Source organism: Camelus bactrianus, chromosome 14 (genome assembly GCF_048773025.1).
Source record: "Camelus bactrianus isolate YW-2024 breed Bactrian camel chromosome 14, ASM4877302v1, whole genome shotgun sequence".
NCBI classification, from domain to species: Eukaryota; Metazoa; Chordata; class Mammalia; order Artiodactyla; family Camelidae; genus Camelus; species Camelus bactrianus.
The window spans coordinates 7,705,436-7,729,402 of NC_133552.1; the positions used below are offsets into that span (position 1 = coordinate 7,705,436).

General features: G+C 32.5%; 1 protein-coding gene across 6 annotated transcripts in view; it reads left to right on the forward strand.

The window, feature by feature from the left end:
• Nucleotides 1-23,514, forward strand: part of PDS5B (PDS5 cohesin associated factor B) — a 164,001-nt gene extending 140,487 nt beyond the window's left edge. The window contains exons 25-35 of one of the 6 annotated variants that reach the window (XM_074378039.1): nucleotides 1,638-1,842; nucleotides 4,374-4,488; nucleotides 6,290-6,422; nucleotides 6,739-6,858; nucleotides 7,821-7,883; nucleotides 8,463-8,608; nucleotides 10,613-10,718; nucleotides 15,684-16,120; nucleotides 16,211-16,321; nucleotides 18,904-19,042; nucleotides 20,493-23,514. In XM_074378039.1, the coding sequence (XP_074234140.1) occupies nucleotides 1,638-1,842; nucleotides 4,374-4,488; nucleotides 6,290-6,422; nucleotides 6,739-6,858; nucleotides 7,821-7,883; nucleotides 8,463-8,608; nucleotides 10,613-10,718; nucleotides 15,684-16,120; nucleotides 16,211-16,321; nucleotides 18,904-19,042; nucleotides 20,493-20,528 (1,611 nt within the window). In that variant the 3' untranslated portion in view covers nucleotides 20,529-23,514. Of the gene's footprint in view, nucleotides 1-1,637; nucleotides 1,843-4,373; nucleotides 4,489-6,289; nucleotides 6,423-6,738; nucleotides 6,859-7,820; nucleotides 7,884-8,462; nucleotides 8,609-10,612; nucleotides 10,719-15,683; nucleotides 16,121-16,210; nucleotides 16,326-18,903; nucleotides 19,043-20,492 lie in introns of those variants that run through there. The other 5 variants (XM_074378040.1, XM_074378041.1, XM_074378042.1 and 2 more) reach the window with 5 other exon arrangements.
• Nucleotides 23,515-23,967: the final 453 nt, after the last annotated feature.

Genomic DNA, 23,967 nt, shown 5'->3' on the forward strand with positions numbered 1-23,967 from the left:
GAGAGAATGACAAAAATATGGTGTTGGTTGCAAATGCATCTAAGTTGGGGGGGTGTTTGAGTGGTGGTTAATGTTTTTGTTTATTTTTTTGAAGTATAGTTGATTTACAATATTGCATTAGTTTCAGGTGAAAAGCATAGTGATTCAGTTTGGTTTGGTTTGGTTTGGTTTTGCAGATTATATTCCACTATAGATACTGGGTATAATTCCCTGTGCTATATATATAGTAAATCCTTGTTGCTTGTCTATTTATGTATAGTAGTTTGTATCTGTTAATCCCATACTCCTGCTTGTCCCTCTCCTCTTGTTTAATGTTTTAATGAATGATCTGTTCATTTGTGAATATATATGTGATATGTTTACTTTTACTTAATACAGTTTATAATTGGATATTTTCATAGTAAATAATATGATAATGAAGATTCCTCTCTGCCATAAGGGTGATACTGAAGAAGGAGTGAGATAACTTTATTTTGTTGAGTATGAGGGTAGATAATAGACAATATTTCTGTGAAAGCTAGACTACTTCTTTTTAAAGTGGATATTTGATATTATAATAAACTGAAGTTTAAATTAAATGAAAGAAGATACAGAAAATAAGGATTTAAAGATAAGGGCAAGATGTTATGACCTGGGTTTTGAAGAAAAACAAATAACATTGTAGATTGAAGAAATAGTGCACATTAAGTTGCAATAATATGAAAAATACTACACCTTGTGTTCACTGGTGGAATGTAAAGTGTAATTATGAAGGTCTTTGTATTTCATAGAAGGTCTTTATGTGTCTCATGTGTGGCTCAAAAGTCATATTGAGCTTTTCCCTGTAGTTTAGGAAAAATTCTGATAATCTGTGTACCAGACATTGCGCTAGGTTTAGTGGCACAAAGATAAATAAAGACGCAGTTCTTGTCTTCAGGAAATAAGCAGGGATGGGTAAGGCACATAAGCCAGTCATTTTAATCCTGTGTACAAAAACATGCTATGCTGGAGATCTGCGCAGATCGCCAAGAGAGCACAGTGGTGGGTGGAGGGTGAAGATTAGGCAGTGATTCTGGAAGAGAGAGGAGCTGTCATTAAAGACAAAGAGGACTTAGCTAGGATAGTGGAAGCAGGTGATTTAAGACAGCGAGTTTAGTGTGAAGAAAGCAGGGACAGTGGTAATGAACAGATTGGTTCTTTTCTAATTACTGAAAGTAATGTGTTTCTGAACTTGAGTAGTAACTCTTGCCTTCAGAGTTGTGCATTTTAATCTGAATAGTTTTTAAATGATGAAACTAAAATATGTAACTTGGACAATTTTATCTTGCTCAGTAAATGAAAAAGTTAAATATGAGAGAGTGTTCCAGCTTTTTTCTCATATCTTATTTGTTAGGATAAATTTACATTTACCGGTTTTACTTCTTTTAAGAGTACCTTCAATATTTTCTAGCACATGTAGTTACTAGGGTCCAGGTGATCACTCCAGTCTTGAAATTAGCTTGTCACAACATCTCAGTCTTATGAGCAGAAGCAGTGGTTGTGGGTAAATTTGCTATGTTTACCCTTCTGGTTACTTGATTTGGCAAATTTATATCTGAAGTTGTTACTTAGTCTTTGGTGCCATGTGGATAATATGTGGAATAATTATGTCTCCACAGGATGAATGCTATCAAGTAAGACAAGTTTTTGCTCAGAAGCTTCACAAAGGCCTTTCTCGATTACGGCTTCCACTTGAGTATATGGCAATCTGTGCACTTTGTGCAAAAGATCCCGTAAAAGAAAGAAGAGCCCACGCCAGGCAGTGTCTGGTAAAAAATATCAATGTGAGACGCGAGTATCTGAAGCAGCATGCAGCTGTTAGTGGTAAGCGTTTATGAAAATGAGAAGCGTACTTTTCCATCCTGCCAGTTTCAGTTTTATAGAACACAACATGATGTTACTGTTTATTTATTATATTCTAATTGGCCCTCATTAAATAAGACATTATTACTACTATTCAGTAACAGCTTTTCCCCTTAAAAGGTCATTTTAAAAATACAAATTCAAGAGTATTTAAATATCAACCCTTATATCTTTATGTAACTGACTAAAAGGCCAAGGGAAATAAACAGTGACCTTGGAGGTACTTTTAATGAAACAGTAAAATTTACATTTATATAGATTGCCTAAATACTATCTTTAAGTTTAAAAAACTTTAGTAACTCTTGCCTTCAGAGTTGTGCATTTTAATCTGAATAGTTTTTAAATGATAAAACTAAAATATGTAACCGGTCTTCAGTCTTTTTTGGTTATCCTCACCTGTAACTGACATTAATATCAGTTGCTTGTGTGCCTTTTTAAAATCTGCTCACTTTACACCACCCACGCTGTTAGCTTTTGTGCCTCTCCAACTTTTATGACTTGTTTACAGCATTAAAATCCATTCAGTTATGCAAGTCAGAAATCAGAGGCATTCTTCATGCCTTCTTTCTTCCTTTCATCTGTCACCAAATCCTCTTAATTGTTCTAGTAGGTATCTTCAGTGTTTCTCAATTCTCCTACCCTGCTACATTTTACTTGTATTATCGTATACACTCCTAACTAGCTCCCTGTTTATAAATGTTTCCCTGCCTCTGACCCACCTCCAGCTGTGCCACACCGCTATCAAAATTATCTTTCTAAAACAGATCAGATCACATCACTTCCTTGCTTGAAATACGTGTTGATACTTTATTGCTCATAGGCTCAAGTTGAAACTCATTAGCATGGCCTCTTATAGTTTACTCTCAGCCTGAGTTCTAAGCTTTCTCTCTAGCCACTCCCTACTATAAATTCTGTGTTCCTTGTACTCTATTATTTGAAATTTGTGCAGCCATCTTTTTCCTCTGTTGTCAGCTGTATCTGGAAAGTGCCTCCCCCTTCTGGCCAAACAAATAGACAAACAACAAAACCAGGGAGCGTGATTTGCCCTTTTTCAATCCTTTAAAATAATTTTGGTGTCTCACCATTGGGACCCTGTTTCTCTGTCCTCCTTCCTCACCTTGGGAAAAATGAGGGCTCTGGAGTCAAATCCCACCTCTGCTGTTTACTGGTTGCGTTATTTTCGCAGTCTGAGCCTTAGTTTCCTTATTTGTAAGATTTTATAATTTTACTCGTTTCTTATGGTTGTTATGAGGATTAATAAGTTATGTATATAAAGCACCTGGCATAATGCATATTCTAAAGAAGTACTCAGTAGTTGTCAGCTATTTTTATTTTAGGGCGCTGTCCACTTCAATAAGTACTCAATAAGTATAGCTTCTGTCCTGTCTATGTTTTTATGTGAGGTCTTTATCTAGTCATATTCATCTTTGTATTTAAAATAGTAAGCCCCAGTAAAAATAGTAGGCAAGGAAAATAGTAAACACTCAGTAGATACTTGATAGACTTGAATTTGAATTTCACTGAATTTTGAACCCTGTTTCTTTTTTCCTTCTATACCTACCTTGAATGAATGATATTACACACAGACTATTCTCTTTTGAGTTCAGCAATAGAAATATAGAAAACTTGATGCCTTATAGACACACATGTATAATACATATATTATATATATATATTATTATGCTCTAGGTTTTATTCTCCTTGAATTCAGCAATAGAAATAAAACGTGATGCCTTATTGACACATATATTATATATATGTCAAATGTATATTATATATATTATTATGCTCTAGGTTGAACATCTGATTTTAAGTTTTGAGAGTAGGAAATATAAAAGGAATTGTTCAGAATATGAATCCTGGTCTTTTGAGTAAGCTTTATTAAAACTGGTTAGGATTACCATTTCTACCTCTAATGGATATGTTGATATCAATCAAAATATAAAAATATTTGAATTTAAAGTAAAAAGATGTTTCTTTGTTATTTAAAATGTCCTAGAATCAAAGTCTATTCCTTTATATCTGTTCTTCTGTTACAAATGGTATCAAATAGTATCAAGCTATTCCTATTTTGGTACCATACTAAATTAAAGATTTACCAGTTTTTTCATTTTGCTCAGCAGCTTACCAAGGAGTGTTGAACATAGAGTTGCTAATACTAACAAGAAAAACAGATCTTATGTTTCTTAATCTTGAATATAGTTTGGGTCACTTTCCCCCATATCCATTGAAAATTAAAATTTTGTCTTTGTAGTCTCAGTACATGGTGCGTTTAGTAGACATTTCAATATTGGACATGATGGATGAATGAATAAACTGTTTGAATTATGGTGTACCTGCACACTAGACATTTCAATATATTTTTCTTCTAGCCATATTGTAGTAAATTGTTGAGATGTAGTATTAGAGAGAAAGAGAATGAGTAAGATTTGGTTTTCTAACCTGGATATTTTTGTTTCTTCTTCTTTTTTTTTTTTTTTTATCTTTTTCAGAAAAATTACTGTCTCTTCTACCCGAGTATGTTGTTCCATATACAATTCACCTTTTGGCACATGACCCAGATTATGTCAAAGTACAGGATATTGAACAACTTAAAGATGTTAAAGAGTAAGACTTTTTCCATCCCATTTTCATACTTTTCTGAAAGTTTTTTCCCTTTCCTGCTGATAATGAAATCTCAATTATAATTAGTTTATTAAATTTATTTCATTTCTTAGGAGTTTAAGGGTTTTTACCTTATTTGTTCTCTTATTTTTCTTTTTTCATACCATCTCTTCATATTTCATTTCTTAACATAGTTTCCCAAAACAACTTAACATAATTATTGTATTACTTTCCAATTTTTCTACCAGTCTGGCATTTCTTTTCTATTGAAATAATACATTAAATGTTTTCATTCTAGTTCTTATCTTTTCCTACTTTTGTCTGAAACACTGTATAGATTTTCATGTGGGGTGAATTAATACTTTCTTTTATTCACATGGTAAGCACATTTTCTTTGCAGTTACTTTCTTCCTCCATAAGGAAGAGAGGATGGTCTAATTTATAATGGGCCAAGCTGATAACCAGGAAACTGCTCCCACTTACTACTTCATTGATGATTCTCTAATTAAAGTTTGTGACACTCAAAATTTATTCAAAGATTCTTGTTGAGAGGCTGAAAGAGACTATATATGCCTGGGTGTGTAGCAGGGGAATATAACAGTATTTAGAGAAGTCTTCATAATACCAGCAGAGTTCTTTAAATAAGATTTATCTAAAATTTAACAGTGAAAAAGCCCTGTTTATGTTATAATAAAGGATGACCTTTGTGGTTTTCAATAAATTAACTTACTATGTCTTTAACTTCCTATTAAAGGAAAATAGCTCTTGGTTTCTTAATTCATAGAAATATTTTATAGTTAAATATTTGAGATGCTTCAAGAGAATAAAATTAAATTACTGATAACTTTCTCATGGCAAGAGAAAAAGCTTTTACCATCTTTTTGCCCACAGTTTCCATTAAAAAAAAAAAAAAGCAGTTAGTTCCCCCCAAATGAATTCTATGTTAGAGTAATTATAACTAATGAAAACTTTTAGCCATCCTTCTTTCTCAGAGAATTTTGGCTTTTGAAATAGAAAAAATATTCTTCAGAATTGACAAAACATTTTTGGCTGTATTTGTAAATTGCCCTAGTAGAGCCATGAGTGATCTTCATTCTGAGAGCCATTCTGGAAGAACTTACCCTATGTCTGAGATCTCAGAGGTCACTTTTTTTCTCTTCTAGAATGATACCTTGTTTCACATTTCTCCCTTCTTCTCCCATTTTTCTTCTCTGTGCTTTTTCTCTGTCCCATTCTGTCTGCATAGTACACAGAGACAAAGAACTTTCATTTTTTTTTGTAATTAACTTTAAAATTGAGGTACTGGAGCTTTCTTTTAATTTTTCTCTCTTTAAGCAAAAATGGTATATGTAGTTGTCAGCCATGACTTTCCCCTCTAATTTATTGATGAAGATTCTTAATTATTGAGTGTAAGGTAGTTAGATTTCTTTGCCAGTCAGGACTACAGTCAGTCCTGAGTATTTGAGGCTTCACTTTATCTATGGCCCATTTATTCTTTAGCCAATCTCCCTCCCTGTTATAGCCAGGGGTTACAATCACTTCATTCTTAACACCATTTCTGTTCTTTTTTAACCCGCCTCCCTAGGAAAATTAGTGAGACTTTGAGAAGGTGTCTTGTGAACTCACACCTGCATTGCTGACATGTTGTAATATGTGTGTGACATATCTTTTTTTTTCTCTGTTGATTTGTAGGTGTTTCTTTTTCATTTTTTCTGCTTCTGTAGTTTATTGTACTTATGTTTAAAATTATTATATCTGTATTTAACAATGAAATTTTTCTTCTTTTTTTCTTGGTATTTTTTAGGTGTCTTTGGTTCGTTCTGGAAATATTAATGGCAAAGAATGAAAATAACAGCCATGCATTTATCAGAAAGATGGTAGAAAATATTAAACAAACAAAAGATGCTCAAGGACCAGATGATGCAAAAATGAATGAAGTATGTAATTCTTTATAAATAATTGATTCCATGTTGATTTTAAGCATTTAACTATAGAGTATCAAACTTCTGTAGACAACATTAGTCTTTCCTTTTAGTAGTAAATAGTATTTTTATTAATAGTAGTTAGACTTACTAATATAGAATTAGTAATAATACTGTTACTAATAAACTAATGAAAATAATAGTCATTGTAGCATTTTAATTTACACTGTTATCCTGAAAACTCCATATTAAATGCATGTTGTAGAATTACTCCTAATTCACAGAATGTAGGATGCCATTAAGTATCTAATTTTTTTAAATACCATTGCAGAAACTGTATACTGTGTGTGATGTTGCCATGAATATCATCATGTCAAAAAGCACCACATACAGTTTGGAATCTCCTAAAGACCCAGTACTCCCTGCTCGTTTTTTCACCCAGCCTGACAAGGTAGTTGTTTTAGAATTTGTTTGTGTAAGTTGAAATAAGATGTATTCTTGGCACTAGGTTGTGGGAAGGTCAGGAAGGATCATTGTCAAGAGCTGGCCCACCACTAACGTCATGGAAAGATCGCCATGAGTGTTAATGATGTGGTTCAAGACAAGAATATGGGCCAAACTGTAGGACACAAGTAAGGTCCAGAGATGAATTAGGATGATCTATAGTGTTTGAATCCAGCATTTTATGCCAGTTTAGGAACACAGGCAAAAATGTGATCAAAGCTTGTAGATGTATGAGTTAATGGCCACTGATCCAGAATGGGAAAGAGAATGCTGGGAGTCTTAAGTTATAATCCCTTGATTGAGATTTGTAACTGGAATGAGGAAACAAGCAGAGAACTGACACTGGAATAGGCCCAAGATCTTGGGAACATTACAGGAATGTTCCCAAACCACTCGTGAAACTCATGTTTGGTATGATACCAAAAGAGATATTTTTTAGAATCTCTTAGAGGTACATAGTGCATCTAAGCCTAGTAAGTTAACTGAGAGTAAGGGAACCACCACTACTTTTTTTTTTTTCCAAATAGCAAAATACCAGTTAAGGTCCTACCAGTGTCAAGAGATAAGAACTCAGACCTGTAGGTTCACCCAATAGCTAGCTAAAAGGGACTGTCTGCTTTTAAGCATTCACCTTGGTATTTTTAAGATAAGGGGACCGTGTGTGGCCTCTTCCCTGGAGGGTATTATTACGTAAGCCTGTACTTGCTGGTGTGCTCTTAGCACTCTAGCATGTTAGAGCTCAAATATGTTGTGTTAATACTGGAGTTAGTACGAGGTTAGTTTAAGCTTATTAAAGCATTTAAAATCAGTGACTGAAATTTTGAGTTTCAACTGAATATTTAAATAAATATGTATCACAGATACAGTATTTCAGTTTTCATTGACTGTGTCCTTTTTCTTTGCTTGTAGAACTTCAGTAACACCAAAAATTATCTGCCTCCAGAAATGAAATCATTTTTCACTCCTGGAAAAGTATGTTTTGAAATTGTTTTAATTTTTATGTAGTAGTTTATTTTAGTGTGATTATTGGCATAATTATGTTATTTTGTATTTCTTTAAAAATTGATGTATCAAAAGAAAGTATAAGTATTAGGTATCTTCCATTTACTAGTAAGAAATAGTTTTATTTGCTGTCTAGATGCATTCTGCAATACAGAACTTATTTTTTACCTTATGATAAAGCCCTGGAGATGCTGATCCTTAAATATCTTACCCTTTATATTAAGATAAAAATATTAAACTAAAAAGACATTTTCTTAGTTCCTTCTGTAGCAAGAGCCTAATTATCTATTTTCATTGTTGACTATGCATTTAATTTGTGTCACTTTCTGTGTAAGTCTTTGCCTCCAAATAACTAAGAAACTTAAATTTATGCTTGCTACATATTTGTTCAAGTGATACTCAGTTTATTATAATCCTTGCTTTGCTCAAGGATAGGCACTTTTTTGTGATTTGTACATTTAAACACTTTGGCAGATGTTATTTATGGTTCTTTACATCTATTTTCTTTTGGCTGTAATCAAATAGAAAGATTTGCATTTTTCATTTCAGCCTAAAACAACCAATGTTCTAGGAGCTGTTAATAAGCCGCTTTCATCAGCAGGCAAACAATCGCAGACAAAATCATCACGAATGGAAACTGTAAGCAATGCAAGCAGCAGTTCAAATCCAAGCTCTCCTGGGAGAATAAAAGGGAGGTAAGTACATAAGAAATATCATGCTTTAAATTTAAGAATTCCAAAAAAGCTGTGAGATGTAAAATAACATAACCCAAAACATTAAATGTCAGTGAATGGAAATCAGTGCATATCTGCAGTTTCCCATTAATGCTGGTAGCCGTTTACAAGTTAAACGTATTTGCTTGCTCATTTCCGATAGGTACTCCATCTTAGCCTTTCATATTTTAGGTCATTGGGGTAATCTGTGTTGTAGACATATAAGCTGGTTTCCAACCTCAATGTCTAGTGATTATAATCCTTTAAATTATGATCCATCCATACAATGGAATATAGTCATTAAAAAAGTGATGAGTATGAGCTAATACGAAGAGTTTCCACATACATTATTGAATGAAAAAGACAAAGAATAGAACAGTGTTAAAGTATTTTTGAGTTTTTAAAAAGGGTTCTTATTTACTTTTGCTTGTATATGTGTGGAAAGTTTTTGGAAGAACACAGCATCTTAATAGTGTCTGTGGCAATCTAGTGTAGGAAGGAGATGATTTTATACACTGGTATGGTTTGAATTCCTTTTTGCCATGTAGATGTGTATAAAGTTTTTTGTTTAAAAAGTAATTTTTGAATGTACTTTCAGTTCATGCTATACAGGAGTTTTTTTTTTTCTAAGAAAGAAAAGAAAATAATTTAAACTTTAACTAGTTTAGCATAGAGCTTAGTATACCATTTGTTAGCAGCAGAGCCTTGTAAAGGGCTAAACTGCCACCATTTATTGATTTTGCTAAGTTATTATGAAAGATTATGCTGTCTTTTGCATTATTTATAACCAGTCAGTAAAGAAGGGAGGAGACATTCTAAAGTGTCTTATCCCATTTCCCTGTAATTAATAAATTGTTAAATGATATATAGTATAAAAGAAATAAAACAAAAATTACACCTATAACTCTTGTTCTAAATTCCTGTTTGAATACATATTAGTGATTAATAGCTAAATGACATCTTCACATCTGTCATTTGGACATTTTTCTGGTGGATGGCCTCTTACTTAACATGACCAAATACATTTCCAGCAACTCATTTCCTAAATTATTGTTTTTTCTCCCTGAATACCTGGTTATAATCAAAGATGGTCTAATTTACCCATCTAGGCTAAGAGCCTCAAAATTGTCTTTGATTCTGCCCTTGTGCTAAGTTTTGCCAATTATTTTCTCTACAATGTTTAATACTTCTCTTTTTGATTATCATCATTTCATTCATTCCCTTTCTTTAACTGTTTTGTAGTATTTGGCTTTTCCCCTTCGTTATTCCTCTGGCTGCATTACATCACTGCTAGATAATCTTTTTAAAATACTACTCTTTTCAGGTTATTCCATTACTCAGAAATCTTAATTGGCTTCTCTTGTTTGCTTTCAAGACAGTTATATGGTTTTACCCTATCCTCATCTCCCACTGTTATCCAAAACATGAATTGTCCCTGCTATACTTTTTCAGGATACTTTTGGTTAAACTTTCAATCTTTGACTAATGAATTTTGTGCCTCCCCGCCCCCCGCCCAAATCCCATCAGTTCACCAGGACTGTGTCTAAGGGAATGAGCAAGGCATGTTTGAGAGATCAGTTTGGTTGGAGAGAAGGAATGAGAGAATAATGGTTAGGGATAATCTTGAGCGGTAGCCAGATTTTGTTTGGGCTTTGTGGATAACGTAGGGCATTTGGATTTGATTTTAAGTAAAACTGAAAGATATTGTGGAGTCTAGTGATCTAATGTGTGTTTTTAAAAGATTGCCCTAAGCTAGAACTGAGGTAGAAAAACCAGTTGGGAGTCAGCTAGTAGTAATCTATGGAAGGGATGAAAGGGAGGAAGATGGGAAATAGCCAAATGGTGCTAAATATGATAGAATAAAATTGATAACTTTTGAAAATAATGAAACTTTTCCTCATAAGGTTATAAAGCTATACTAGGGAGCAGGAAAAACTTTTAAGGTTATGTGATTTTAATAACAATTACAAATATCTATATTAAAAGGCTTGATAGTTCTGAAATGGATCACAGTGAAAATGAAGATTACACAATGTCTTCACCTTTGCCAGGAAAAAAAAGTGACAAGAGAGACGACTCTGATCTTGTAAGGGTGAGATATTTGGTTTGATTTTTAAATAGTTATAATAATAATAATTTTACATTGAAACCAGTTAACATTACTCTGAAGTTTGACATCTGATTTTACTTTAATGATTTTAATCACAAATTGGCGTTTATAATTATCCTCTATCGTGTAATTGAAGTATATTTGAATCTCTTGAGTTTATTGTCATTCTAATAAGCAGTCTTTATTCTTTAGGTCTTTGGAATCAAAATGTCACTTCCATATTCACAGCTGCTTGGTTTTTGTGTGTTTTTTTTTCCACTCAATAAATTTAGACTTAGCCATAGAGAAGGAGAATAGAATGAGGATCCTAAAGTTTCCTCCATTTTAGTTGATTTCTTGAGCCTATAGTTACTAAATAAGCTTCCAATAAAGGTAGGAAATGCTCCAGTTTTCATAAAGCCCTTGTTTAGTTTTTAATCTTAATAGCAATGGTAACTTGTATGATAGACATAATTTGTAAATGTCACTTGAAGACAAATTTGACAGTTTTAGTACAGATACAGAATACAGTGAGCATTCTAACACAACCTGATGGCATTAATAATTGGGCATATTTTGATTTTCTAGGTTAGGTCTAATCATTTCTTAAATAACCCATTAGGCTCCCTGAATCAATTTATTTTTAAAATGCGGATGTTTAGCTGGTAAGATTTATCAGAATAAATGTATTAGCCTAAATAAACTGTTGTTGCTGTTGTTTTATTGTTGTTATAAAGGTGAATATTTCTGATTAAGGATTATCATAATAATAAAAGTTACTGTGTTTTAACCTACTCAGCTAATAGAGGCAAAAGTTATTAATAATCACTTTTGCTTTCTCCGAAACATTACTTGCCCTTCTTGTTTTCCACCGTCCCAATGTTACATATCCCAAGAAGTGTGAATTACTTTCAGTTGATTTCATGTTTCTCCAGTAACTTATTTAAACCAGGTTTTTTTTCTTTCCACATAAAAAATTATAATTCTAAAGTTCTTACTAAATCCTAACTGTACGATAAATTCTGATTTGTATTGGCTGTTTAAAAATGTAACCCAAGCAGCATTAAAAATTGATAACTTAGCCAGAAAGGAATCATGTTACCTAGATTTGTAGAAGAGAATCTTTGAATTGAAAAAGGTAATTATGTCTTCTAGTCCTACTTCTCACTTAGTGCAGAAATTCCTTCATTATCATTTTTGAGAATTGGTCACCATGTGCTTAAAAATGCCTTAAGTAGAGAGTTTATAATTTCTCTCATTTGTTGGAAGCCTCTACTAGGCTACCCACACCAACATACTGCCCCTTCCTTCTCCCCCCCAAAATTAGGAAACATGGTTTTGATTAATTCTTAATGTTTTGTTATCCTGTAAATTTCATATCTAGTGCAACCTTTTAGAGCGTTGCAGAATAATAAAATCCCAATTTTTTTTATAGAACAGTTTTGAATTTCTGAGCTTTTGAGATTTATTTGTATAACTAATGAAGGCCTTTGGCTGTCTTTTGTGTAACATTGCATCCATTTTCAGAAGACCCTTATAAGTAAGCTAGTTTCAGCTAAAATAATCTTAAAGAGGTGAGCACTGTGAAACAGAATTTCAATTTAAAGACCAATAGGTTATGGTGAAAGAGTAACACTTCACATTGAAATTTCATTGCCGAGGGATTATCCTTCACATATATTTATATTGAAATGTTTAGTTTTACAAATAACATATTTTCCCCATTTCCTGCTCCCAACCTCAGTTTTATACTTCCTCTGTTCTTAAAACAATACAGTGCAAAATGAAAAATTAGAGAATGTAATGCTTTAGGAAACTGGATTATTTTATGGTATTCTCATGAAAGCAAACACTGGATTTCTTGTTTTTCACCAGCCTTTCCAGAGCATAAAGGAATTCAGCTGCTTTTTCTTATCTTTGGACACCAAAATGAATTGTAATGTTTAAAATTGGAAGGTTTAGTTTTAATTTAGTATTTCTCTTCCCATCTCTGAGTAATAACAGTAATTTTTAATTTATGCACAAAACTTTAGATAAATCCTAACAAATTAAAAACCAGTCATTTATAGGTCTTTTTTTCCCCCTGAGATGTAAGGATAATTTAATGCTAAAAAAAAAAAAACCCTTCTAATATAGCACATCAGTATCCCAAATAAAAATACTAACAAAATAATCTCAGATTGTGCCAAGCAGACATAGTAAATTTTAAAATTCATTCTTGACAAATATAAACTCTTAATAAACTAATACTAGAATGATAATTCCTTAACATGCTAAAAATTTTATCTGTTTAAATCAGTAGTCAATGATTTAGTCAAAATTACTCTTCTTAAAGGCAAAATACTTAAAACATTAAAAATCAGGAACAAAAGATGCAAACTGTTGTCACCAATCTTATTTAAAATTGTTCTAGAATATTTGAGCAATTCTGGAGGACATGAAATAGGAGTCAAAAGTATGACAGTAAAAAAGAAGAGGCAAATTTATTTTTATTTTGGTACTCATAAAAAATTTGGGAAACAACTGAAAAACTAAGAATTTAGCATCATAGGCATATGTATGTATGTGTGTAACTAACTTTTACTCTGATACTTCTACTTTGTATCAGGTATACACTTGGGGGAAAGAGGATTTACTCCAACACGATAACCACTGCAACAGTGAAATTAGTTAGATTGATCTAAACATACCCTTAAACAGAAGTAGGGGGAACCTATGTGGAGAAAATACCAAAACTGAGAAACATAGACGAGAGAGGACACACCATATTGCTTCACGAGAAAAATGAATAAAAAAGATGACAGTTCTTTCTAAATTAATACATCATTGTAAAATTCCAGTGTGATTTTAAGTCCGTGTGGAAGAATAAATGGATGCAAAAGAGAAAAGTAATAGTGATAAAATCAGCCCTACTAGACACAGATACCCTTAGTTCTAATTAATAAAATGTGATGCTGTTACAGTAGCCCCAGAACAACATTTCTTAAAAGCTGTTACAGAATGAGGTGTTACAAATCAGTGATTTTGAAATGTTGGTTGTCTCTGGTGGTGGGAGTAGGAAAAACAGTTTAGAACCTCATCTCACATCCTATTCTAAAATAAGATACAATAATGTCTTAGTCTGCTCAGACTCGTATAACAAAATACCATAGACTGGGAGGTTTAAACAACACGAATTAATTTTCTCACATTTCTGGAGGTTGGGAAGTCCATGGTCTTAGTCCTGGCCAATTCAGTTCCTGGTGAGAGCTCTCTTCCTGTTTGCAGATGGCCATCTTCTTACTGTGTTCTTACGTGGTAGACAGAGAGGTCTCTCTCTGGTGTCTCTTCATGACACTAACCCCATCATGAGGGCCTTACCCTCATGATCTTACCTCAACTGAATTAAGTCCCAAAGGCCCATCTGCAAATATTGTCATATTAGGGGTTATACAATTTAGTTCATAACAAGTAGGAAATAAAATTTAAACATGCCCGGAAGTGTAGAATAATGTAGTTTAAAACTCAGACTTTAATAAACAAATGGACATAGGGCATAATACCAGGGATATAATCAGCCAGTTCACAGACAGGAAACGCAAATGACTGAACCTATAAAAGAATTACAGGTAATTTTGGTTGTTTTTTCCACTGATATTTTTCCTCCATTTTTCAGTTTTATTAGGTAAAATTGATACAGTTTGCATATACACAATATATTGCATATAAATACATACATACAATATACTGCACATATTTTTAAAATTTACATATATGTACTATTCATTGTTTATAAGAACAGTTTAGAGCCTTAGCTTTTTAAACTTAAATTGTTATCAAAGGAATAAAGCCAACCACAAAATAAGAATCAACAGAATGTAGTAATCCAATCATAAAGGACAGTCAGATGTGCTTACACATATTCAGGAAATCAGTCATCTAAGTTATAAATAATAAATAGTTCATTTGTGTCTTTTTTTTTTTATTCCACATATAAGTGGTATCATATGGCATTTTTCTCTCTTCCTGGCTCTGCTGATGTTTTGAGAATGTAAATTGGTACAAATTTTTTGGAAATTTAATACTGCAAACATGTATTTATGTGTTTTATGCACATGTGTATACATATAGAGAGCCTTATAAATGTTCATACATCCTATTCTTGGTTTCTTTGAAGAATTTTCTCAGTCTCTATCTGCTGGTCAATGCATAAATTCTGTGAATGTAGATGGGTTTTATTTTAAATTTGAAAGTCACTGATTTAAAAAATTTTTGTTGTTATTAGTTGTATCTGAAAAGTGTATCTTTGATTCAGAAGTGTTTTCAAAATTTTTACTAAATAATGAATGTTTAACTTTTGTAAACAGCCTCCATTTGTAAAACAAAAACGGTTCTTTTATGATGTGTATGCATGATACATATCATAGTTGATATTTTATGTCTTATTATACACTGTGTGGTAAAATTAGAATTACTTAAATTTACTATCAAAACAGATCCATTATACTGTCATATAGTTTCCTTATTCAAGCATTGGCTTTAGGGTGTTCTTTTTTGTGAAATAGCTCTTCACTTTAAATATATATATGTATGTATATAATATAATCAAATATTCACTTGAGAGTTTTCCATTTGAGACTCTCTAGGTTGAGTAAGAATAAAAATTTACCCTCTTACCCCAGATAATTTTTTTAAGTTAAAAAACTGTTAATGAAAGGAAGTAAGTAGTTACGGTTCTGATGCACTTCAAAACTTTAAACCTTATTTAGGTATATTTTTATGACTGAAGTGGATATCAGATTTTTAAAATTTATTCCTTTATTTATTTAGTTATTTTTTAGAATTGAAGTGTAGTCAATTTATAATGTTGTGTTTCTGGTGTACAGCATAGTGATTCAGTTATACATATTTTTGTTTGTTTATTCTTAAAAATATACCTACTAACAGTGCATACTGTTTTATATTTGAAATTGTGACTTTTATTCTTAGTCTGAATTGGACAAGCCTAGAAGCCGGAAGAAAACACCTGTAACAGATTCAGAAGAGAAATTAGGCATGGATGACCTGACTAAGTTGGTACAGGAACAGAAACCTAAAGGCAGTCAGCGTGGACGAAAGAGAGGCCATACGGCTTCAGAATCAGATGAACAGCAGTGGCCTGAGGAAAAGAGGCTTAAAGAAGATATTTTAGAAAATGAGGATGAACAGAATAGTCCACCAAAAAAAGGTAAAAGAGGACGGCCACCAAAACCTCTTGGTGGAGGTACACCCAAAGAGGAGCCAACAATGAAAACTAAAAAAGGAAGCAAAAAAAAATCGGGACCATCAGCAGCGGAAGAAGAGGAAGAAGAAGAAAGACAAAGTGGAAACACAGAGCAGAAGTCAAAAAGCAAACAGCACCGAACTTCAAGGAGAGCACAACAGAGGTAAGTATGTGTAACTCTAAACTGCATATATTTAGTCATTATATTGTAAATCATAATTTGATACTATCCACATTTGGGTCTTCCCCAAAGCAGAGCAGAATCTCCTGAAACTAGTGCAGTTGAATCCACACAATCCACCCCACAGAAAGGACGAGGAAGACCATCAAAAACGCCATCACCATCACAACCCAAAAAAAATGTGTAAGTTGTAAATAATATTAAATTTCAAACCAGTTTCAAATTAATTTGCAAAAGTTCATAAGTTTCTAACTATACATAGGGCTGTATTTAAATCCCGTATATTTAGCCCAATTATACTAGGTAAGATAAAATTTTTATAAACTTACCTGGGTGATTGATACTCCATTCAACCCTCCGGTAACATCTGTACATTTTTGTAGGTTTTAGGCAAATCTTTATAAATGAACCCCAGAGTTTATTATTTCCAGTACAGACTTTTTGGTTCTTGAAGAGACTATAGGTATTTTAAAATAATCGTGGCATATTGACAACGTTGCCTTGTGATTCTACAGTACAGTTATTCCTCATGTCTCTTCTCAGCAACTTTAAAAAACAGCTTTTACACTTTTGTTTTCATTCTTTGAACTGTGTAGGAAAGTAACAGGCATCATTTTTCTTAAATTACATCCATAGAAATTATCATATGCTGATCTCAAGTTTTTGATGTCTTGATTTTGTTTTCCAATTAACACATCTGTATCTACATGTAGATGGTTTTGGATGTTCGCACAAGTACATGTTTATAAGAGTTACAAGAACAAATCTGTATCCAAAATTATTAAAGTCATAGGAGCATCAGTGCTCTAATTTGTAAATTTGGCACATTTTTCTCCTCAGTTATTTAAGTGGAAATAGAATAGCATGTCTTCTATTAGTCAGAAATTCTGCAGTTTTGGTGAAAGTAAATCCCAGGCAGCAGTGGCTTGACTGTTCAGAGTTGCCAACACAACCTTGGTTAAATACTTAGTTACCTTAGACATTTTTCCTGTTCCTGTGTATTCCACAGGAAGAGGAAAGGTTACCTGTGTGTCTAGTCAGTAGTTCATGCCTCCCTCCATTTAATTTTTCCCTCAGGTAAAAAATAAAGGTAAGTACATTTTTGTGGCAGCTTTATAAATGTGGTTGTATTCAACCATGGAAAAAACCACTGCTTTTGTTTTTATTTTCAAAAAATTCTTAAGGAATCTTACATTTCCATGATTAATTTTATAGCAAGAAAGCAACAAGGTAAATATCTTTCATGCTTGTAACTTCAACTTGTTTATATGTAGGCATGATAAAATTAAGGCCTTAGCTGATCATCACGTTATCCTAAAATCACCCAAGTCCTCACATGAGTGATGCAAACCAAACAAGTACTTCATCTAAAAAAACAATACAGAAATTGATTCTGTATTCTAACAGTCTAACTTCCTTTCACTGGGAAGCCCTTTTTTAGAAGGAGTGTAATAACGTATGTTATGATTTGCCTGTTTTCTTTTTCTGACCTCAGTGGAAAGATTGTATTATTTTCCATGTAATTCTTTTTTTTTTTTTTTTTTTCTGGTTAATTCTGAAAAGCTGAATCAAGTAAAAAAAAATTATGTAGTTTGAGCATGAATTAAACAATATGTATTTTGGATTGTTTATAGAAGTGATAAATAAATTCTTAATTAAAAAAATAAATATCAAGAGATATGCATTTGATTAAATGGTGGTATCTGTTACGTTTTTTTGAGTTCCTCCTGTTTCAGAGTGTACTAGGTGCTACTTGGGAATATAGTGGTACAAAACAGACATGCTCCTTATCCTTGTGGAACTTATCTAAATGGGAATGTAGTCATTAAATAATCACACATAAATATGAAATTACAAATTTTGGTATGTGTCCTGAAGGATGAAATTAGTGTGCTGTAAGAGTACGTAATGAGAGGGAGGGCTGGGGAACTGGAAGTTTTCTCTTCGGAAAGTGACCAGTTGATTCCTTGACAGTAGTAGGAGTTAGACCAATAGAGAGCAGGGAGAGGAGCATTTCAGGTGGAGGGAACACTGTATTGGAAGGTTGTGAGATGGGAAAAATCTTGGCAACTTCGGAGAACTGAAGGAAGGCAAGGATTTTGCTGTCTCATAGTTGTGGGGAATTGGGGAATGGAAAGAAATGAGAATGAACAGGTAGGCAAAGCCTGTTTGCAAGGCCTCATATTAAGGTTTAGAGAATTACTATCAGTACAGTAGAGGGCCTTCTGTGGGTGGGCAGGGTAGTGGCATCAACCATTTTTACATTTTTAAAAGATTATGTTGTAGAGAGAAAAGGCAAGAGATAAGAATGATTTGGAAATATGTAGGAATGATGGGGATGGAGAGAAGTGAATGGATTTGAAATTTCTTTATAAGCAGAATCTTAGGACCATAGAGAGTTGTACACTATTAAGAAAGACGTGAAATTTTCTGCTTTGAGCAACTCAGTAGATAAAGATACCTTTTACTGAGTTGGGAAATACAAAAAGAAGAGTAGACTTTGGGTTATGTTTTAAAATCCTTTATGGTATTAGTCTCAGTCACACTCTTGTTATTTGGTGAGTCTTTTTATATGTAAGATTCTAGGATTAAACATATACTTTAAGGGTCTAGAATATAAGGAAAATACTGCTTGTCTTACAAAGTAATTGAGGATAAAAATGATAAATGAGAGTTCATGAAATATTTAAAGCATTTCCGCTAATGAAGTAACCTACCAGTTAAAGTCAGAATGTTCATTTTATTTTACATGTGTTTTACTCTAGCCGTGTAGGACGCTCCAAACAAGCAGCTACTAAAGAAAATGATTCAAGTGAAGAAGTAGATGTGTTTCAGGGTAGCTCTCCTGTCAATGATGATAACCCGCAGGAAGAAACAGAGGAAGAGGAAGTTTCTACAGTAAATGTATGTGTTCATGAAAGTGCTGTGTGTGATCATATGAAATATAAAATTAGAGTTGGAAAACATTTAGTCAGATCTATTTAGCACTTGCTGTTACTTAGTAATTCCAGATATTTATATTGTTTTCTTCATTAGTTTGTAGTTTTGTTTCATCTGCCAGCTTAGATAATGGAGAAACCATGCTTTATGAAAACCTGAAACCAAGTGGGAATAATAGATGTAACCTAGTGAAAGTGTAAATGTCCAGTTTAAGACCGGATGTAGAGAAGAACAATAGCAGTCTCATGTTGACACCTCAGGCATTTAAGTTCTACCTTGATCTGAGAGCTCTGGTATCTGTTATGTATGCTGTTGTTTATGTTTCATAAGTTTTTGTTTGAGTTTCCCCCTAGAAACTAACAGTCAATCGTATATAATCATGTCTTTGACTAAAATTAGCTTTTGGAATTCATAAAATTGGTAATAAACACTTCTTTTACAAAAGTAGGAACGTGATACTTCCTGAGACACTTTTTTGTTTTGTTTTAAAGTAATGAATAGCCTTGCCAGTTACATCTCAGATTTATCTCTTTGGGAGAAACGTAATAAACACGTTTAAGTGAGAGCTGTTGTCTTGATATTAGTGCTGAATCTTTGGATCAGCTCAGCCAGCCATCTTTATTTGAGAACCTGGGTTCTGTGTTCAAGTCCCAGAGTCAATCCCTGTGTAATATAATTAGCACTTCTGTCTGCATCAGGATTCATTTATGTGAATGAGTTAATAAGACCGCAGAAAAATATGTTGAATTGTGGTCTCAAACTACTAGTTGGGCTTGTTTTTAAAACAGTTTTGGGGGAAAGTGAAAATAAGGCTGAAGAGTCCATAGCAATTGATGTGGTCATCAGATTTTAAAAAAAACACTATAAATTAATTAAAGTCCTGTTCTGTTTATTTTCCTCTTGTTAATACTGATTTTCTTTGAAATAGTTTTATGCTTTCCTTAGTGCTTGCCAGTAAATAGTAATATGTCTGAATTTCAGATTATTTATATGTGTTTGATACTTGTTAGGATCCAAACTGTTTTCTGAGAAAAACAGCTGTAATCCTAAATTCATAAGTATCAAATGTTTTCTTTTACTACAGAAACATAGGTTAAAAAGGTGATATTTGCAGTTGTCTTTCTTGCTGTTGAATTGACTTGTGTTCATTTCTCTTAAAAGTTATTGAATAGAAAAGTAAAATAGTTTTCTCTTTTGCTATCTTGGGAAAGGCTATTTATGGGCATTCAAATAGTGTATAGGTCTAAATATGTGATAACCAAAGCAGAAAGTTAACATAGTAGAAATCTTTTAAAGAACAAAAGCAAAGAAAATCAGAAACTTGTAAGAATAGTGATTGGTTAAGAAGAATAATAATTACTGCTGTGTGTAATTAATGCATTTTAATTAAGCATCTGGTGGTATTTCTTTCAAGGTGCGGCGGAGAAGTTCTAAAAGAGAAAGGCGGTGAACAAATGTCTTTAATAACTTTCTGTGAGAAAGCTTTGAAAAAAATTTTTTGTCAAGCTTCAGGCTGAGTAAAGCCTTTGATGCACAAAATGGGACTGCTGAAGAGTGGACAGTTGGACCTTACTCTGATGACCTTATGTATTTGTGGTCACACGCTTTAGCCATGCGCATGGTGATAACATTGACTATGGAGTCTTGTGAAAAAGTGTAATGTGCGATGGCTCTGTAGACACAAACTAAAGAAGAATCTTGTAAATATATTTTTTCTTTCTTTCTTTTTCTTTCTTTCTTTCTTTCTTTCTTTTTTTTTTTTTTTTTTAATGTTTCTGACTTCTAAAGTGCTTGTATAGCTTTTATCTGCGGCTTTAAACTGACAGTACCCAACTGTTTATTGGATCTATTGATTTCAAAAGAATTTGTTAGGATAGATCTTAAGCAGTAATCTGTCAGTGTTTGTATTTGTATTCTTGGCAATTTTACTGTGAAAAAAATTTTTTTCAACAAATAGTGCCATTTTTCTTGATGTCACTGTTTGTTGGAGAGTTAAAATGGTCTCTTTCCCTTGTGTGTCTGACCTAGTGTTTACTCCTGGGCACCCTTAATCTTCAGAGGTGCTAAATTGTTTGCCATTACACCTGAACAATGCCTCTGTTGGGAAGACCCCATGCAGATTGTCAAACAGTCCTGAAGTTGTTTGGTTATTTTACACCTCAGTATTGGTCCCAGAATTTTCTGCCCTTTCATGGCAATGAAAATTTTAAAGAGAGAGAGAGATTTAAAATATTTTAATTTTAAAGAGTGTGTTATAAAATAATGTACTGAATTCTTTATTCCATTTTATCATCCCTTTTCAGTTTTTATTAATCTACTGTATCAATAAAATTCTGTAATTTGAATTAGTTTTTAATAGTCTAGAATGTTATTGTGTATAGATATTTCCTCTTGAACATTATGTTCAGAAAATGCAAATTATTACACTATAATATAAAATCTGATATATACACATTAGAAAAACTTCAGTCTCCATAACAGTGTAAAGTTAATCAGAAAGAAAAAAATTTTATTGATGCAGTGTGTTTATAAAGCTGTTCTTGAAAGCAAGTGTTTTGTATTTTATAGTGAGTTGCATGTTTATGAAAAAAAGTGCTGAAAATGGGATGTGCTCTTTTCTGTAAATTCATATTTAGCCATAGTATATGATAGATCGCCCCATAACATAGTTTTTCATCAAGAGTTTATTATTGTACTTTATTTTGGAGCCAAAAACTGTTTTGGGTGGGGAGGGGCAGGGTGGGAGTGATATATCCAACTATATGAGCTACTGTAGGTATCACAGTCTTCTGAGCTTTGAATGAAATTCCACTTTGTCCAGATTGGAAGAAGTGGAAATTTATTTGGATTTAGAGCATATCTTTTTTTTTTTCCTTTGTTGTAATCTGCAAAATATAGAAACAAAGGTAGTATCCTTTATGCAGTTTTCTGAACTGTATTTTCAACCAAAACATAGATTACAACTTAATGCTTATCTAAATTCATTTTAGTATTTCAGGTGCTGTTCTTTCATTTTTTCATGGTTACCATCAGAAAAGAAAATCATATTCTAACTTATTAAATTTATCACATTGAATAATGGAGCGTTTTCATGTAATACACCATTATGTTTATGGTATATTTCCAGGTTTGGTTATAATAGATGGGGGATATAATAAAGAAACTACTATTTTGGAAAATGACATTTTACTATTTTCCAATGTATATCACAATTAATGTGATTATTTTTCTTTTAAAGATTCCTTCATGTTTATGAAACGACCTTTTATTTTTAAAAAAAATTTTGAATTGTGTCTTAATCTCTCAATATTTAACTATTACTCATTTACAACAGTACTGACACCAGTGATTATGGGGGGCTGCTACATATCAAGGCAGCTAATGTTGGACCAAGATACAGTTGGTTTTTAAACGTTTCATTAGCTCAGTTCTCCCAAACACCGCTATTTCTATTTCAGCAGTACAAAGGCATGTTTTTAAATCTATAAAATAAAGAAGAAGGGATAGCTTTGTATTTTTGTCGTTGGCTACATTGCACCGGAAATGTTTATGGAAGTATATCTTTAAAACCATTTTATAAAACAATGAAAAAATGATTGTGGAGGATTTTTACTTGCATGATCATAGTTAACCAAATTTCATTGCACATTAATTCTGTACATCAGTTCACAAAAAAATGTTCATTATAGATTTTGTTTAATGCCAATGAGTCTGTGATTTTCAGCTTGTCTGTTTACTTTTTGGGAGGATTATGATGTAAATTTTCCATTTTTCTATAGAAAAATAGGTGCAATAATGATCAAAGTTTTGATGTCCTGAGTCTTCATCTTAGGGGATTATCTTACTATGTTTAAACTTAACATTTCATGTACTAACATTTGGAGAGCCACATACTATAAAGTAAAATTAAGTATGTATAAAACAGTTGCTAACAGTGGTTAGCAAACTCTTCAGTGATAATGTTCATTTTGAAAATGTATACTGTATAAAATTAAGAAAATATTTAACTCACTGTAACAAGTTCCATTATGAAAATCTTATGATTCTTCAGTGAGGTTATCTTTGCTGCACTCAGTAGCAAATGCGTTTAATCTACACTATAATAAAATTTCTTGCTGCAGTGCAACAGGAAGCTTTTTCAGTGATCTCCACTGTATATGTAAATTACAAATGTGGCTGTAAAACTTGTTCCAGTATTAAAGGTTAAATTACTTTCTGTATCTTCTTACAACTTGTAAGTTTGATTTTTAAGATTTCCTTTTGTCCATTTGAAGAATGTCAGGAATTTAAGAATTTGTTTGACTTAGGCATATCTCTGCTACCGCCATAGTATTATGTCACCATGATGAACAATTGGTATTTAGATAGATAACCAATTTTCAGACACATTTTTGAATTTTCTGTGAAGTTGAATAAACATGAAAGCTAATGTATAATTGTATTATTTTATTTATGTGAATCAATATATTTATATTTACATATGTTTACTAAATGGAGAAAGGCACATTTCAATGATTTTTAATTTGGAGGCTTTGTTCCATGAAGAAGAAATGTATTTCCTAGTAACATTTTTCAGACTTTTTGTTTAAATTTCTCATGCAAAGTCTTGGTTAACAAGAGATTTGCTAAGTATTATTTAAGTTAAAAGAGTACATAACTTGAAGAAAATAAATGTATAATATTAACTTTAAAAGTAAGCACTAAGAAAATAAGTTACTATAGTGGCAGTTTCATTAATTTATTCAGCAAATATTTATTGAGTACCTGCTCTGCTAATCTAGTTATGGAGGAGAAGGTGTGATTTGGATAGAATAGATCTCTGCTGTTGTGCAGCTTACCTTTTCCACAAGGAGGTGGAGGACTAAGGAAACAGTAAACTGTGGAGATTA